Genomic DNA, 17,016 nt, shown 5'->3' on the forward strand with positions numbered 1-17,016 from the left:
ACGGTTGCTAACGAGACCACAGCGTGCGTGTGTGTGTGTTGTGTGTGTGTGTGTACACCACATAGTGACGACGCGTAGAACATTTGCATACCTTACTTATTGGGTATTAAATATTGAATACTACAAGGGTTACTTCAGTGAAATCATCAGAAACAGTCATCTTCACGGAGCCTTATTATATTATTATTAAAGTAGATTTAACAGCGCATCAAGATATTACCAAATAAAAAGTAAATATTGTGTTAAATTATATTCGTCGGTATTTTGTAGGTGGAACTTTTTCATTGCTCGAGAATGTATATCTCTAGGCTAGGAGGAGTAGTATATTTTGATGAGGACATATTTTGGACGGCTCCCTTTATCAATTTAACCCAAGACGTAAAGAACAAGTGATTGGGTGTGACAAGATTTCCAAGACATTTCCATAGAAAATCATTTTAATGCGATGCAAAGTTGCAAAAGCTTGTCTTCTAAAATTCACTCGGGCCTTAAGCAATGGACTCAAAAACAACGGAGTTTTGTCCATGGGACACAAAATTAACAGCTGATTAAATTATTAAATAAATTAGGACGTTAATTCTGGACTTGGCTGGTCTCCAGCTCGGTCAGCCTCGGAAACTTTCTCAAACAGCCGCAGTTGTCAATATGGTCAACTTGGTTAATATTATATGATCATTATGTCAATTTGGAGTAGGGTAGCGGAAAGATCAGTTATTTTTATGTTTATAGTACGGTTAATTTGATCACGAAGTCTGCAATCTGATTCTGAAATGTTCAGAATTCAGCCCGAAGAAGGCAATTAGTAGACAAAGCAATACAATAATATATTATGTAGCATATTCACAGCATACTCGGCACTAAATGATAATAGAAAAGTAGCAGTAAATTGATTGTATAACTTGTATAATTTAAGACCGGTAAATACATATTTAGTGTCCCACTCATTCTTACTTTAGGCAATCTGCATTGCGGAGTCCATAAAAGTCCCTTTTCATGAGTAAAATAAAAGAGACCCAACAAATGTATGGCATTCGCATAATTTACCGTACACTTAGGGAAGCGTAACGTAATCCCCTTTTTCGGGGGCTAGAGGGATTAAAAAACGAGATCTCAGAACACGGAAAAGCTGTGTAAGACGGAGGTTTCCCGAGGACACATATTTGGGGAATGTAATAAAAGTGGTGCGGCGTCGCAGGCCGCGCGTGACCCGCCTGTTAACTCCGCATCGGATTCCTTACACATTATTTGTTTAGGCATTCTGTGCAGATGTTGCGGTAATAGCAGCCTAATCCGAAGAAATTCAGAGGCCGATACAGCACCTAACAATATGAAAAAACTTGTATTAATATTCCGCGGCCGAAACCTCTGCGTGCTTACGCGCTGAATGGTCATCGTTCGTTATCGTATTGCTGCGATTGTTGGTATGCATTTGAGTCGGCTCTCCTCAATTTATGGGTGATCCACTTTATTTGTCGTCCACGCGCACCAGGGAGATTTCTAATAAGGTGCAACAAATTAGGCGGTACTTTATCGAAATTAAATGTTTCACTGTGGATTTTTACGAACATACGATGACAAAAAATATTAAACAGCAACTATTATGAAATAATTATAATTGGGCATATTTATTTCAATTTAAAATAAAAAATCATACATCCCATACTCTTAATGATGGTGGTTACCATTGATTATTTGGCCAATAATAAAAATATCCACTAGGCCTAAACACTTCCCCACCCCCCTGACCCGTGCCCCAGCAGTGGGGACGTGATGGGTCCTGATGATGTTGATGATGAATAAAAATATTAAATTGAAATAAAAATATCAAGTTGATCCACACAGTTTTAAATACAGTTTAAAGTACGGAACCCTTTAAGTCTACTCACACTGGTATTGTATGCTGCTTGTCAGTTTATTATAAATTATAGGAGATAGTTTAGGACCTGACGTAACTTTATACTCACACCGTCTACCTACGTGGTTTGATACCGTGTTACTAATTCCTTCGTCACAGTCGGTTAATTTCCACAGTTTAACGAACTTTCTGGCACCAGCCAGCAGCGGGTTACTTTGTCAGAATACACCTTGCCATTGTAGCTTATCTATCAACCGGTTTGGAAACAGCCAGATAATTAACTAGCATTTAAAATAACAAATACAATTACCGCTTTAGTGACTTACGTTAATTATTTAATTACCTACTTAAATGAAACATTTACAAGACTCTTACAATACTTATTATTGATTAATAACAATACCTGACAGGCCACATTTTAAAAACGACTTTTACTTTTGGAGGTTACCGAGTACAGAAAACATTAAAATAAAATCATTTTCTATATCTTATATAGACTTTATTATAACAAAACTTTGTGATAGTTTATCGACTACTACTTTCGATTTTCTCAACGGTAGGTGGTCTTTTCTAGGATTGAAGAGCTCGGAGGCAACATTCACCAGTACCATTTGAAGTATCAATCAATATCGGTATTCTAAAGAGCGGAATTCCACAAGGCGGGAGGAGCAACTTTTCATTATGCCAATCTACTTCCGGCTAAAGTAGGGCAATACTGTGGCAATACTCAACAACACAGAAATGGCAAGGTTTCGTGGCTGAAACGACATTTTTATTGACTGCGCACAGATTTTTATTTTACTTACTTACACTTTCTGTTTTCTATTGAAGTGTAAAAAACGGTAGGCTATCAAAATAAAATAGATCGGCATTTCGGTAGCCGTCAGTTTCAAAGCGTGCGACGTTTATTTCGTGGTTGACATTGTGGTTACACGCAGTTTTTCCTACAGGATTTCCCGTTTGTAGTGATAATGATACATAATAGTAGTAAATGTTAATGAATGATAAAGGATCCGTATGTATAGTGGTGGTGTTGGGGTGGGGGTCACTTGTTTACAACACAGCGCCTGCGGTGAGCGAGCGGTGACTCACACCGCGGCGGTGTCAAACGACGATTTCACCATTCACTGAAATACACGACGCTCACGAACGAGGAAAACGAAATTATTAATGAGCTTTTGAACCACGATGAGAAAGGTATTTGTAAATATGTTATGACACTTTAGGTTAATAACCTGATGGTGAGGATATGTTATGAGAATATTGATCTTTTAACTAGGTACACGCTTATGTTTTTTTTAAGTTTAGCAGGGTTATTTATACTTATTTATACACATGGAGTGAGGTGGTTTGTACACTGTACAGGTCATGTGATACTGGCGTGTCGAGAATGGAGATAGAAAGGGCTGGGCGTTTCCGTCTCCAAGGTCGGCCGGCTGCGAGCGACGACCCGGAAGCTCGCCGGCCCTTGCTACAGCATTCCGCAGCTTTATTGCGCATTTCATTCCGTCAACGACTCGCTTATATCACCCACTCTACATTTAGGAAATGAAGGAGGAGTGGAAGAGCTGGTGCTCGGCGTGGCGGCGGCGGAATGCGCTCGGAATGCGGGCCGCGGCCGGTGCAAGTCGCCGGCCCGTGTTCGCAGTTTCGCACGCTAACAACGACCGGTTTTACGGCCACCAACAGAAACACTCACAGATTTATACACCGAATAAACCGATTAATGTCACCGAAATATTCCCATAACGAAAATGGCACGTTATTTTTGAGAATAGTTCCTATTGGAATTGGTGGTAAAAAAAAAACTCGTTTGATGCGCCCACAATATTCAGGTCATGCACCTTCATCGTGCGTATTGGGTGCGTGATTCAAAACGACGAAAATAAATAAGTAGCCGCAGCCTGTATTGTATACTGTATAGCTTTCGAGGTCACATGCCAATGAATAGCAAGCTATCAGAATGAATATTTCGCCTAAAGGTGTTCGTGAAACTTTCTACTGTTTTGCTATAATTGTGTAAAACTTTATTGAAACCTTTTCCTGAAATGGTAGTCGGTGTGTGTGTCTGCGCGTGAGTAGAAATGCGACGTCACGCGTGACGCATGTCAGAAGTTTCCAGCGCATATTTGCTAACAACGTGACGTGTTTGAGGCCCACCAGCCACCCACGCAATCCCTTCGCACAGCGTACACAATGCAGTAAAAAGGCCAAAATAGAATTTTGCGAAAACAGCGCGGAGAGATAAACACGAATATATGTATGGTGAAAGATAACAAGATTCGAAGGAACTTTGTGCATGACCTAGGTGAATTTTAATCGCGATCGGTTAAGGTGAATTATATATTACTGAGTTGTTATTTAAATTTATGATAAAAGGTTGTGTACATTCAGTTGTTTAAATAACAGGACGTCAATGATATTGCGTCGTGTATGTATGTAGGACGATATCGGCTAGACCGGCGGCGCGGCGGCGGCGGCGCCCGAGCGGGCCTCTCTTTATCTTCAAAACAACACACTTGTTGCGGCCGTGCACATCCAACGCAAATATTCACGCAATATCTCCGACACTTCTTGCAACTAAGTGAAACAGGTGACGACTAATTACTGTCACTAACAAAGACATCATGTTCTCAATTGCGGGCTTGTAATCATTACTTGCAAATAATTTTAATTGAATTAAACACTATTTGTAGAATCACCGTTACATTTAATAAATAAAAATAGCAGTACTAACAAATTCTCGTCTACGTGGCCATTCATTCGCTTCCTAGAATCGTCACAGTTGTTTAGCGATTCGGTTAACTGTATGTACACAATACACATACAAACAACGCGTACAGCCGCGTTGGCCTCATCAAACAAGATGGACGAAGCCGGCGGCGGCGTGAATCGCGTTAAAATTAGCCGTTGCGCTGACATTGAACGCCAAAACAAAGTGGGGCAGACTCCACGCAGCCGCTCAGGTAGACTAGAGGCCGAGCTGCCGGCTGACTGACTACTCTTGCTAATTGCGAATGCGGGCCAGAGAGGCTCATATCGGGGGCTGCTATAAATATGTACTAAGTTACCTAGCCGCACTAATTGGACCGGGCGAGGATTCCGCGCGGTCGACGACCGCCTCCGCGGAGGCCGCATCGAAAACAAACTGCGAGGTGGATAGCCGGAGCCTGGCCAATGCCGCCAGGGGCCCAAGCCGTAACTGACTTTATTATATAACTGAGAAAAAATACTAAACAAAAAAAATCTTGAATTTACTTATACAGATAGGTTATTCCTACTACATCATTGCACACCTCCCAGTCGTGTCCCAGTCTCATTTCGTTTTGTTTATTTGGAATTTTATTTGACCTTTCCAATTATACTTGTCAGTGGTGCGAATGCATGTGAGTGGGCGCTGCGGTCATGTTATCGTCACACTTTGCATTTACGCAACTAAATTGATCAAAACCGCGCACAAACAAACATTATTCGAAAACCCGTCTTTCTCACGATGCCGCCGCCGCCGCCGCAGGGCCTTGAAACTGCATTTTAGGCGAAACGGAATAACAAAAGATTGAAATGTGAATAATAAAAGATGAGCTCACATGTGACTTATGGAGAGGAAGATAAGAAACTATTAGAACAAAGTCGTCTTGATTCTTAATTTATTAACTAGCTGTACTGCGGAAAAGTTTGTTATGATTTGGATACGTACCTGCTTGTACTGAAGAACTGAATATTAAGCGTTATGCCTTCTTACTAAATATTTTATTTAATCGTTTTGTTCTGGTTTCCGGTGCAAACTACATTATGTTTCAAGTTTATTTTGTCAAACATCAAATAAAACAAATCTGGGAAAATAATAAAACAATACATTTTAATTCACACAAGCCAGACAGTGTGGCTACCCACACTTCTAGGTGAAATAAAACATAACGTTGGCGAATGCATATCCCTGCATATATGCGCTGTCTACAGGAGGTACTCTGTGCTACACGTAGAGCAGTAATAAGAGCATTATTATAAGCTGGGTATAAAGTGAATGAATAATCCAGGTATTCGGCGCCAGCGAACAGGCGCCAGGGTAATACGAGTCTGTGCCGCATGCAGTATGCAAAGCCGCGTCGAGCCGATATATCTGTAATTACATTACTCTATTTACATAAACTACACACATTGGCACGCAACGCACTTGCACGCGGCCACTACCTAAACACTGAAAAAATGTGTATACATTTTCAATCTCCTGTGGATTTATTGTACGAATTTATAATTGGACCGCTGCCGCTGGCTTTCAATGTTAGCGTTTTGTTTTTCTTGTTTTGCATCGTTTATTTTTGCGTACATTCGTTCCTGCTTACTCAAGACAAGATGAACTACTATAGGACTCTATGGTTTAGCATAAAGAAGTTCTGAAACTTAAATTTACAAGAAAACACTTACTTGTATGTAATTTAGAAAGAATTTCAAATAAAAGTAAATTATTTATCACGCAGTAAGTCAATCCGGTGTCAATCCCAGGGTCAGTCCATTGCACCAATAAATAGACATGCCCCTATTCAAACAAATAGTGATACGGCACTGTAACAACAATATTTGAACTGAGCATGAGCATAATACAGTGCACTCTGACCCGATGCACCGCAAGCGATGTGTAAACAAGACAGATACTATTCTGCAAACAACGATGACATTTTGTTAAAGGTTGTACGCGGATAGTTGTACTGATATGAGTGAACTGTGATGATAAGATACCGGCATCGGCATACCGAGCGTACCTCAAGCAGTCAAAGGTTAGGCTAGGTTGTGGGCGAATGAGTATACTCACAGTACTTACTGCAAGCGATAATGCCCCGATCAACAGCAGTATATAAACAAAAGTCCTAGGCCTACATCACCATATTTCTGAGTGGCATGCAATGTTAGAGTGGTTTATTATCGATTGTATTATCTTTGTACTCATTCAAAATTAAATTAATCTATATTTACCAATAATTTATCGTACCATTCATTGCATTGACATTATTTCATGATCATCAAACATTTACTTATCCCCCAAAAACCTCGCTCGCATAAGACAAAAACGTTTGGTCTTTTAACCAGAAATTTGTATTCGAGGTGCTAGAAGGTATTATATTATACCTACTAACTAAAACCCAGTTCACCAGTTCAGCCACGCATGACGATCCGATTCTCAGTGTTCTGATGAATGGAAATCTGCGCAGTAACCAGCGCTAAGTACCTCTTCATCACCATGTAGTTGTGTACGAGGCACCTGATAGTCTTACAATCACAAGCTTTAAGTGGTTAAGAACTCATTAACTCACTGTAAAACCTGACCCTACCCCAACACTAACCCAACTTTTAGTGTTGGGGTAGGCTCATGTTTTACAGTGGTAGCTGATATGATGATTGATGGCTGATATATGAAACTGTCGCGACACATGCAGGTGAGGCCATTTTGTTGCCACTACTTGCCACACACAGACCACGGGATGCGTGCAGATGCACCGAGCCGGTTTAATTGCGTCGTTCGTAATAGGACACTGCAACGCACTTAAATACCTTCCTTGGCAGGATCATGCAACGTTGAAGTGCTTGACCATAAGTCCAAAACAATTGTTCCGGATAGAACTAGCACGTGGGTGTAGGGTGTATAACAGCTGATGCGTATTAAATTTAAATTTCAAGATAAATAACAATAATAAAAAAGCATTATGATTTTGAAAGAAACAAAGATTTTCACCCTATCCCCATCATAATGTATCGTGTTTCAGTAGTGGACAGTTCGATCCTGTCTCAGTTATCAAGCGACTGTACTGACTGTGTGTCGCAATAGTGATGGATCGGTGCGATTGCTGGGTTGTTTATGTTGTTGGTACATTGAGACGAGGTTAACTACAAGTCGACCCAGCGCTGGCGGCGTGTGCTGTGCGGTAGGTCGCGGTTCGACTCCGCACAGCCCCGCACTCCGACATCTGCCAAACTGGTCGGAATTCACTGAAAACACGTCTATGTAAACATAGCGTGGGATGGCCTCCAGCAGGTGAGGCAGTTTGCAAAAATAAGCTGGTAATGTTAGGATGAAAATAACTTGTGAACGCAGCTCGCACAATGTGTTTTTGTGCTATGTTATGTGCGTAGATTATTTATTCTGTACATAGGTTTTAGTATCTACAGTAAATCCCTTCAGATATCAAAACAACCAAGAGCATGAAGTGTACAATTTACTACGCCCTTACAATGTAGGCTGATACGTGGCTGATACAGATAAAATTGTACTAGAGTTGTTATTGTTGCCCGATAAAGTATTATCATTGCCGGCGCCATCGATCTTATCACAATTTTTGTTACATTCGTTATCAACCCGAATTGCGAAATGTAGATAAAAGTATATTTTGTTTACCAAAAATCTTTCCCTTGGTAAAAATAAATACTTATAGCAATTAAGTTGCAACACAATATGTAATAACAGTATATTCGAGCGTATAAAACAGTTGTTTGTTAGCCGAAGATGGATGTTATTAATCCTACGTCCAGTCCAAATGTCGTACTCGGGTCAGAGTACTTCAACCCACCTAATAATATTATTATTTTATCAAACAATGCCGACTTCCGTGTGTTTAAATCGTTCAATATTTATTTAGGAGCGTACACACTCATGCTCCAGTTTTTGTCCATGGAAAGTTCCTGAGTGATTGAGTGATACACAGAACGTGTACTTGACTATTTCAGGGGGAATTGTTAGCCACTACATTATTACATTGAATACTAAATGTTATACACTATAAAAGAGTATGTAGTATGCTGATCATACATTTATCATACATCATACATTTAAATGGGAGTATTATATACCAGCCGATAAACAGCTCAGTTGTGTGGCTGATATTGTAAATACTAGTTTTTTGGGATTATTTTGGTTAAATAAATAAATACAAAAAATACAAATACATATTCAACTATAAACACTTGAACACAGATTCACAATGTACAGAAATTGGCGATACAGACGCCACAGACCGCCAGAAACTATCTCCTTATGAGTCAGATACTGTCATTTGTTTCGTGGGTGAACTACCGGCCGGAGCAGTCCAGCTGCTGGGACACTCGGCTACTCCGAGATACACTCACAATGTTCAACCTAGAACAATTATTATAAAACAATATTCCAATGGCGTTCCCTGGAACTCTTTCATTGCTCGTGATTATGTATTAATACATAGTTAATTAACTACTCATCAGCATGACATGCAACTTATGAGTTATGTTAGAGCAGCTGACAGGCGGCAATGTAAATGGTATTGATGGTATTGATGTTACCAATAAGCTATGCCACTCTTAAATTATGACAATAATATCCAAACCAAGCCAAACAAACCAGCTTTATTATCGTACATACGTACTTATACGTGGTATTTCAATATGCTTCACTGACTAACAAATCAGAGCTTCTCGATTGAAATACTTATGTTCCTTGAAACACACGGCATTTCCCACGATCTTTCTTAAATTAAAATAAGAAAGCCAACAAACTGCACCGCTCCGATAATAATAAAATTGACAGTCTGGATCAGACAAACAAATAATAATAACACAAGAGGAAGTGCATGGTTGGAAAGCAATAATACGGTCGAACCCTTTTCATATGGGAATCATTGTAACGAGGCCGAGGGGTTGCCGCTGTTCTAGGGGTTGTCTCGCCGCGGTCATCGACCCTGGAGGGTTACTCTATACTCACGATATACGAACGAACGAGAACTGACGTGCAATCGGCACGTTTATTACAACGAGATAGAGTCGTGCCTCGCGCAGCAGCGCGCCGAAACTAAATTTTTCGTCGTATAGAGTGACCCCCTGAAGCATTCAGTAACATCGAGTACAAGTAACCCTGTGTACTGCAAACATTACATTCTTTTAGACTTAGCTCTTTCTTATCAGCGTTTTTATCGCAGGAGACACGTCGATATCGACTGACTGAACGAAATCCACAATATTGCAACACGCTCATGAATGCTCTACGCTCAACCGTAAAAGCAATGATTAATTATAATACAATTAACTTACTGTTTTATAAATATTATTACATGGTCTAGCAGTACAGCCGACCTTCGTCGTGGTTATTAATAGTATGTTTTGTTGCTTTTACGATACTGTTTACCGGGTAAGGTTAAATAAATCTGTTCAGTGTCTAAAATGCCTACAAAGTACTTTCTTACAAATATACAACTTAAAACAAATGCAAATGTCAAGCTTAACGAAAAATGCATGCAGGTAGTAATGTTAATCATTTAACTACATTAAAAACGTGGAGGGCTACCGCTTCAATGACCGCGTATTTTGGCAAACAAACAGACCGACTAAACGTTTAATAATTACTTGTGTTCCAAGGAACATGATCTACGCATTAGCCGTCATTGTTCGACAGAGCCAATATTTGCGCATCACTGTACCTAGTCAGTGACGTCACATAGTGACGATGATGCTCAAGAAGAGGAGAAACGTCACTGTTTATTTGTCCCAGTAATCTATGCAGCCTAAAAATTACTTAGGTAATTAGATGTATCATACAATCTATGAGCTATTTACGTCTGTGTATAACAAATGTTGCTACGCTACAGAAAGAACAGTTAAGAAATGCAGTGTAATTATGATGAAATCATATTAAATTGTAAAGAAATGTGTGTAGGACAGTTTTATATGAAACATTGTAGCATAAATATTTTATCAAACATTACAGGGCTTGACAACCTTATACCAGATGAGGGCCAAAACTATTTAGGTACCAAGGAAAAGGTGTTGTCTACATTCCATATCGAACGTTGTTTTTAAAGGTACTTATTACAAAAAGCGGTACTCCGCAGAATGATACGAAGCAGAATTACTTTGTTTTTGCAACAGCCTTATTTTGCCGAATTCTAGAAAATTACAGACTTATCAGATATTATAAATAAAGACAATATAAATAGCATTTCAAAATCATTGAATACGAGATTTAGCTGAAGTTTCACACAAGAGACATTGTGAAAATGGTTAAGAATTTCAAACCAAAATGCGACAAATATGACCTGTTAGTCTGCGGACCTCGAGTTGGGGACCACTGATATAAATAAAGTAAAAAATAAATGAGAAATCTTTTACATTCGTTGATTACAGTTATCAGCACCACTTGACAAGGTCAAATTACGAAATGATAAGCTAAATATTCACCGACAAATTAAACAATACGGTAAACACAGCTTCGTTTCAGTTGAATATGTATTTGTTTACTAGTACACCTCGGGTTTCCCCAAGTTATTGTCCAACGAAGCATTATTTTACACGAGTTTTACATGACTGTGTTAAATAGACACATTTGTTAGATAGTGGCAAAATTACCAATGAATTATTGAGAGCCGAGTCCGAGTGGTTCTATGGTTTCTATTCTAGTCTCGCTAGGGGTGAGAATTGCGATCGAACTATCGTCCATCATCATAAGAGATACATCACAGAGACGTCACTAGTCACTAGGTTAGATCCATCCTAATTCTTAGTAAGGAGCTCTGTACAAGTACTTACCATGATATCAACTGTAAATATAGTGAAATAACGGAGGATTTTTACACTCTTTCACCATATATTTACTTCAATTTATTGAAAGTTTACCCACACTACACCAAGAGGCCAATGACTGATATATTCGTCAAAAAACGTAGCAGTTTCGAATAATAATATGGATTATAATCTATGCATATTCCTTCTAAATTCTTAACATACTATTTATTTGGAAAACTAAGAATTAAATAAATAATTTATCACATTATCACTAACCTTGCCCTGAGTTGTAAACTAGAAAATCAGAACTAGTCTAATTTCATGAAGGGCATCAGACTTAATATGAACATTTAAACTCGCCAATAAAACTTATATTATTCTGATTATATATGCATTATATATTAAAACTAAATATTTTAATTGGTTTTCTTTACATTTTTAAGAACTTTTCCTCAAAAGTTTTCCTCTGAGACGCTATCCTCTATAAAATAAATTCTGCAAATCTGAAACGAGCCATTCAATTACCGCCTAAAAGTCGTGACTAAACGGTATTACTGTTATGATTACTTATCAACAGATTTGCCTTCATGTGTGAATGCGCGCATACTAATAAATAACGACAGCCTAACTCCCACACCAACAGATTATAATTGCTATGTTTTTTTTCTGTTAACTAAAATAAATACCTATGAATGCTTTGAAAATATGAAAATAATATTATCAAACAACCGGCTATCAGTCAAAATACGACCATTATCATATGGGAATACGTGCGTTTTTGTTCAAGTACCTTGTAGGTGAGCTAGACATGCTCGATGCTCGTATAAGCGACGTGTATGATTACACGGACGAACGATTTTCGGCAGTTCACAAAGATAACCGCGGGCGCCTCCTGCCGCGGCCTCACGCTCGCCTCTCAGCCACTATCTACCTACCTACTGACTTATCGCACCGGCAAATATCGACTTTCAACAGACCAGCAATCGACGTGACACCTCGCAACTAAGCTAAGAGTTCAATAGCACAAAGACATGGCAAAAAGTCCAACGCGGCCTCACGGGGTGGTCAACGACAGGAGCAACGGCCGCGGAAGTTTTTTTGCGAATATCCGGTCGGTTCCGATAAAGAGATAACTGACAACGCTACAATAACAGGCCAATATCATTGGGGAATAACCGCGATTTATTATCTTCCTACTTCCGAGCCACAATGTTTGTTATGCTTCACATGCTTGACGTGCTTGGGATCCTCTTGCGACTGGCCTGGGCCTGTTTCATCGTTTAAACAGATACATGATATCTGGTCTGTCGGAAATGTTTGTTTAGTAAGTGAGTATGAGATCTCGATAGGACGGCGGCGGGCGGGTTACAACGACACCGAGCCGTGGGACGTGGATTTAGGCGGAGACAAAAACAGATACAGCTATTTGTTGAGAGATGTAGACTGACGTCCATGTCGTGAGCGAGGGTAATGCACTCTTCAGGAAGCCAACAGGAAATTTAGAAGAAAAATATTTCCTGCGCACGGCACGTTTATTTAAGCAAAATTCGTGTATTACGCAACCTCGCATGTGAGTGCATTAGAAAAAGACGTGACGTGTGTTATACTGTATGTTATTATACCGTATTAAATACTTGTGCTTGCTACCTACATACTACTAGCACCGAATACTACGTCGGTAGTGGATCACAGTTCACAAGTTCACAATGGCGGTCAAAATATCAATGCTTCACGTGGCTTTACCAAAATTTCGCAGCTGTGTATGTTTTTTTAACCTGTCCTGTATACTGTGAAGAAAGTTAAGTGTTATAAACCTAGACTACACATCACCACGTCTAGGAAACCCTATTGTTCATCAACATCATCAAGACTACCTGAGGTACCGGTGAGCCTGGAGTCCTGCGCCGCCGCGGCCAGGCCGGCCAGCAGCGCCAGCAGCAGCGCCGGCGCCGCGCCCGCCGGGAGTCGCGCGCGCATCACGCCGCCGCCGCCGACGCCCGCATCACGCCTTCTGGAAACATTTGTTGTATATTTATTAAGGAACACCGACAGCATACTACACGTGCGAATTAACTCTGCACCTGTCGAGCAAGAACCAATGGTCACGCCAGGTACGCCAAAGCTAGTTAATATGACCTCTGGGTAATGTCAGTCAGGTGCACAGTTATTCGCACGAGTAGAACATAATAAATCAATACAAAGGCATTTCCTTTGAACTAAATAGATACATAGATATAGTCACAGACCTGTGATATAGTACTGAATTTATGAATGAGAATCACTTTTTGTGTCCTCGTAATCATCAGAACGTAATCGTCTACTGCTGGGCATATGACTGTTCCAAAGATCGTTACATACAAGACTCTGTTCTCGGTCTTCCTCATCCAGCCACTACCGGGCACCTGTCTACAGTTGTCGGTCGAGCGGGCTGAAAGGGCGTGCCTGTTCGTGGTCTCCACTCGATAACCGTTGTGTGTCGTATATTATACGAAACGAACAAACCTAGGATGGATTAAATCTCTTTCTGACCTGCTGGATCGACTATCTCAAGTAACTAGACAAGATAACCGACCAGGGACCACTTTCTCAGAGCATAAAAGATTCCGGGGACACATGCAGTTATTTAAAAAAACACATCATGTGATAAATGCTAGTCTGCTAGGCCGCACTATTATTGAGATTAGTGCAGCACATAATAATATGCAGTATAGCATTATGTAGATACTGTAACATTGAACCCTAGTTATTATTGCATTCAGAATGAGTTTAATCAAACAATAGCCGAGTGAATGGCAACATAGATAAGACGCTTTATCGCCCAAGACCGGGGCCAGTGCCAAAGTTTTCAGTCCTACTTTGAACATTTCTTTCTTAAATGGATGGTGTGACTTCTGCTATGTTCCGGGCATCCTCTGAACGTGATTGTCTCAGGAATACTTTTTGCACATTTTGAAATTTAGATTGGTTACGCCAGCCAGACCCATAAGTACCAACTAAAATACTCAGATCATTCATTACTGACTCATTAGACACGTCAAAGTGGTCATTAGCTTTACTAAACGAGGATGCATTTGATGTCAAGCATCGTTAATTCCATGATCATTCAATAACGATTCTTCGTGAATTGAAAATTCTATTGTTATTGGTGTGTTTGTAACGTACTGTGTATAGGTTGTGAATTCCATTCATTCGTGAGGACATGTTCATTGATAGAATTGTGAACTTTGAAGGAGACTACAATGAATGGCATAAAGAACCGCGGAGAGTAATTAGCGTGGGAGCCGCAGGCGGTTCTCACGGCGCGCCAAACAGAAAAATAAATCAATTAAAATAACACACAAACTATTCACATCCCTTACTCATATACGGTCATACTTCTAGCAAATAGGTAGGTGTCATTATTAACTACGGAAAGCTAAAAATAGATACCAACGCTTTGTGAGCACAATCTTTATAAACAAACCTTCCTTTGGTTACTAACTTCAATAACATGCTCGTCAGCTATTCAACGACTTTTGCAAAGCCAGCAAAAAATAACACGTGGCGAGCGTAAGCGTCATACAAACGTCCTTTACAAACGGAAAAATGGCGCCAAAATGTGGCGGGAAACGGCATGCATCGAGGTAGGGAGAGGTAGGGTGCATCCCGCGTGTACGTGCCGCGTCCCACGAGGCAGGGCCGAGGGCCGGGCGGGCCCCCCGCACTATGCACCTGAGAGTTGTTTATGGTGCACGGCGCACGGCGGCGTGGCGGCCGGCGGGGTCGACGACCGCTTGCCGCAGCACGCCGCCATATTTTGGTAGTAAATAATACTTAGAGGCCACAGCGGCGCAGAGCAGCACGATCGATCAGCCGGGGCAGCGCGGCGGCGCACTCATCGCTTCCACCCAAAACATTGCACCCCTCCCTCCCCCCTCGGACCAAACCACGCCGCTCTCTCTTCCTGATACAATAATACGCCGTATTCTGTCTGTTTGCCGCGTGTATGCATGTATGTATACGAAGTACGTACGACAGACGGAACCTCACCTTGCGTATAGGTAATAGGTATCGGGCATATTGCTGTCGCACTGGCGCAGAATCTCAATTTCCACCTCAAGGGCTATAAAGCTGATAAAACTTGGCAAATATTTTAAACATTCTAATGAATTAAATGGGCCAACCTTCCAAACTGGTTTTTGTGCTGTTGACGTAACCGATCCTCAACAAACATGTTGTTCAATCGTCAGTCACAAACATTAAGTGGATTTTGGTGACTAGAATTAATGTAGATATTTAATTAACAAATATAAGAGAGTAGGTAACTTAACTGTGTAGTAGTAGGTAACTTAACTTGAGTATCTTTATCTTTGATTTTATAACTTTCTGTAAGTTTCAAACCTGAGAAACTTGAGAACCTATGGAATGCAGCGCTGATGACTGGCTGAATTGTCGTTGACAATATTATGATAAGCTTCAAGTACAGTTAGTTTAGTACCTAGGGGGTTTGCCAAACAATGTATATTTTCATGCCAAGCGTAAAGATTTTGGCAATATCCTAGTATTGGAGATTTGGAGAAAGCCCATCCTCTGCAGTGGACTGTGTTTTTGTAGGTTTAGGTAAAGTAGATGGGTAGGCATCCTAACTAATATTATAAATGCGAAAGTAACTGTGTCTGTCTGTCTGTTACTCTTTCACGCCAAAACTACTGAACGGATTTGAATGAAATTTGGTATACATACGGTCTAGACCCTGGGAAAGAACATAGGCTACTTTTTATCCCGGAATTCCCACGGGAAAACTTTTTAAGGCGAAGCGAAGCGCGCGGGAACAGCTATAGTATATACATTTACCATACAATACTTCACATTTACTGGCAATTTGAATAACTCTATTGCAAATTGCAATTGCAATGCAACTATCGATGACTGGTAGGTTAGGTAGATAGTTTAGTTACTTTCATTCCTACGATTTCAACTAGGCTTACTTGACCAATAAAAAGTCATCGCTTGATAGACAGAAAATTACAAGAAAATCGCCAAAACAATGGGTCAAGGTTTTCAATAGGATGAAAAGGTGAAAAGTAAAGTTATGTAAAGCAACCAAATATACGAGTGGATCTGTCTAGGTATTACAGGCGGTTCTACCTTTTTTGGCATAAGATTTATTTGCCTAATCTCGTATTGCATAGTAACGTTTGGTCAAAGTCTCGTTACGCCGAAAATTGTATGGCATATATCTCGTTTAGTAAAACGTTATTTCGCATAACATTGTTTAGCCTAATAATGGTATGGCCAAATCTTGAATAGCCTAATAATGCTATGGCATAGGTTTATTAGGTTTATACAAAGTAATAATATTCGTTTGGCTTTGACGGAGCGTCTCCCTACATAGCGCAAACTGGTGCCTTGTATTGTTTCCGCTGTTTGGAAAACGCTCCGCTCCGCTTCGCTGCGCTCCGCTTTGGTTTTGATGAACATGTGCACCTAACACGCTCCTCCTCGCTTTGCTCGTCGTCGCACCTATTTTTAGATTTCGATCTCATGGGGTTTGTAATAATTATATTGGTCGTTAACTTTCGATTTTTTGATCATACAATATCGTGATTTTCGGGATGTAGGAGAAAAATACCACAATTTGTACATTTACTACATACTTAATATAT

General features: G+C 40.2%; 1 protein-coding gene across 4 annotated transcripts in view; it reads right to left on the reverse strand.

The window, feature by feature from the left end:
- Positions 1-17,016, reverse strand: part of LOC105397590 (insulin receptor) — a 52,887-nt gene that overhangs the window by 34,682 nt on the left and 1,189 nt on the right. For 2 of the 4 annotated variants that reach the window (XM_048633555.1, XM_048633558.1), the window contains exon 2: positions 13,246-13,382. In XM_048633555.1, coding sequence (XP_048489512.1) covers positions 13,246-13,348 — 103 coding nt within the window. In that variant the 5' untranslated portion in view covers positions 13,349-13,382. The remainder of the gene's footprint in view (positions 1-13,245; positions 13,383-17,016) is intronic. The other 2 variants (XM_048633556.1, XM_048633557.1) reach the window with 2 other exon arrangements.

Source organism: Plutella xylostella, chromosome 5 (genome assembly GCF_932276165.1).
Source record: "Plutella xylostella chromosome 5, ilPluXylo3.1, whole genome shotgun sequence".
Taxonomy (NCBI): Eukaryota; Metazoa; Arthropoda; class Insecta; order Lepidoptera; family Plutellidae; genus Plutella; species Plutella xylostella.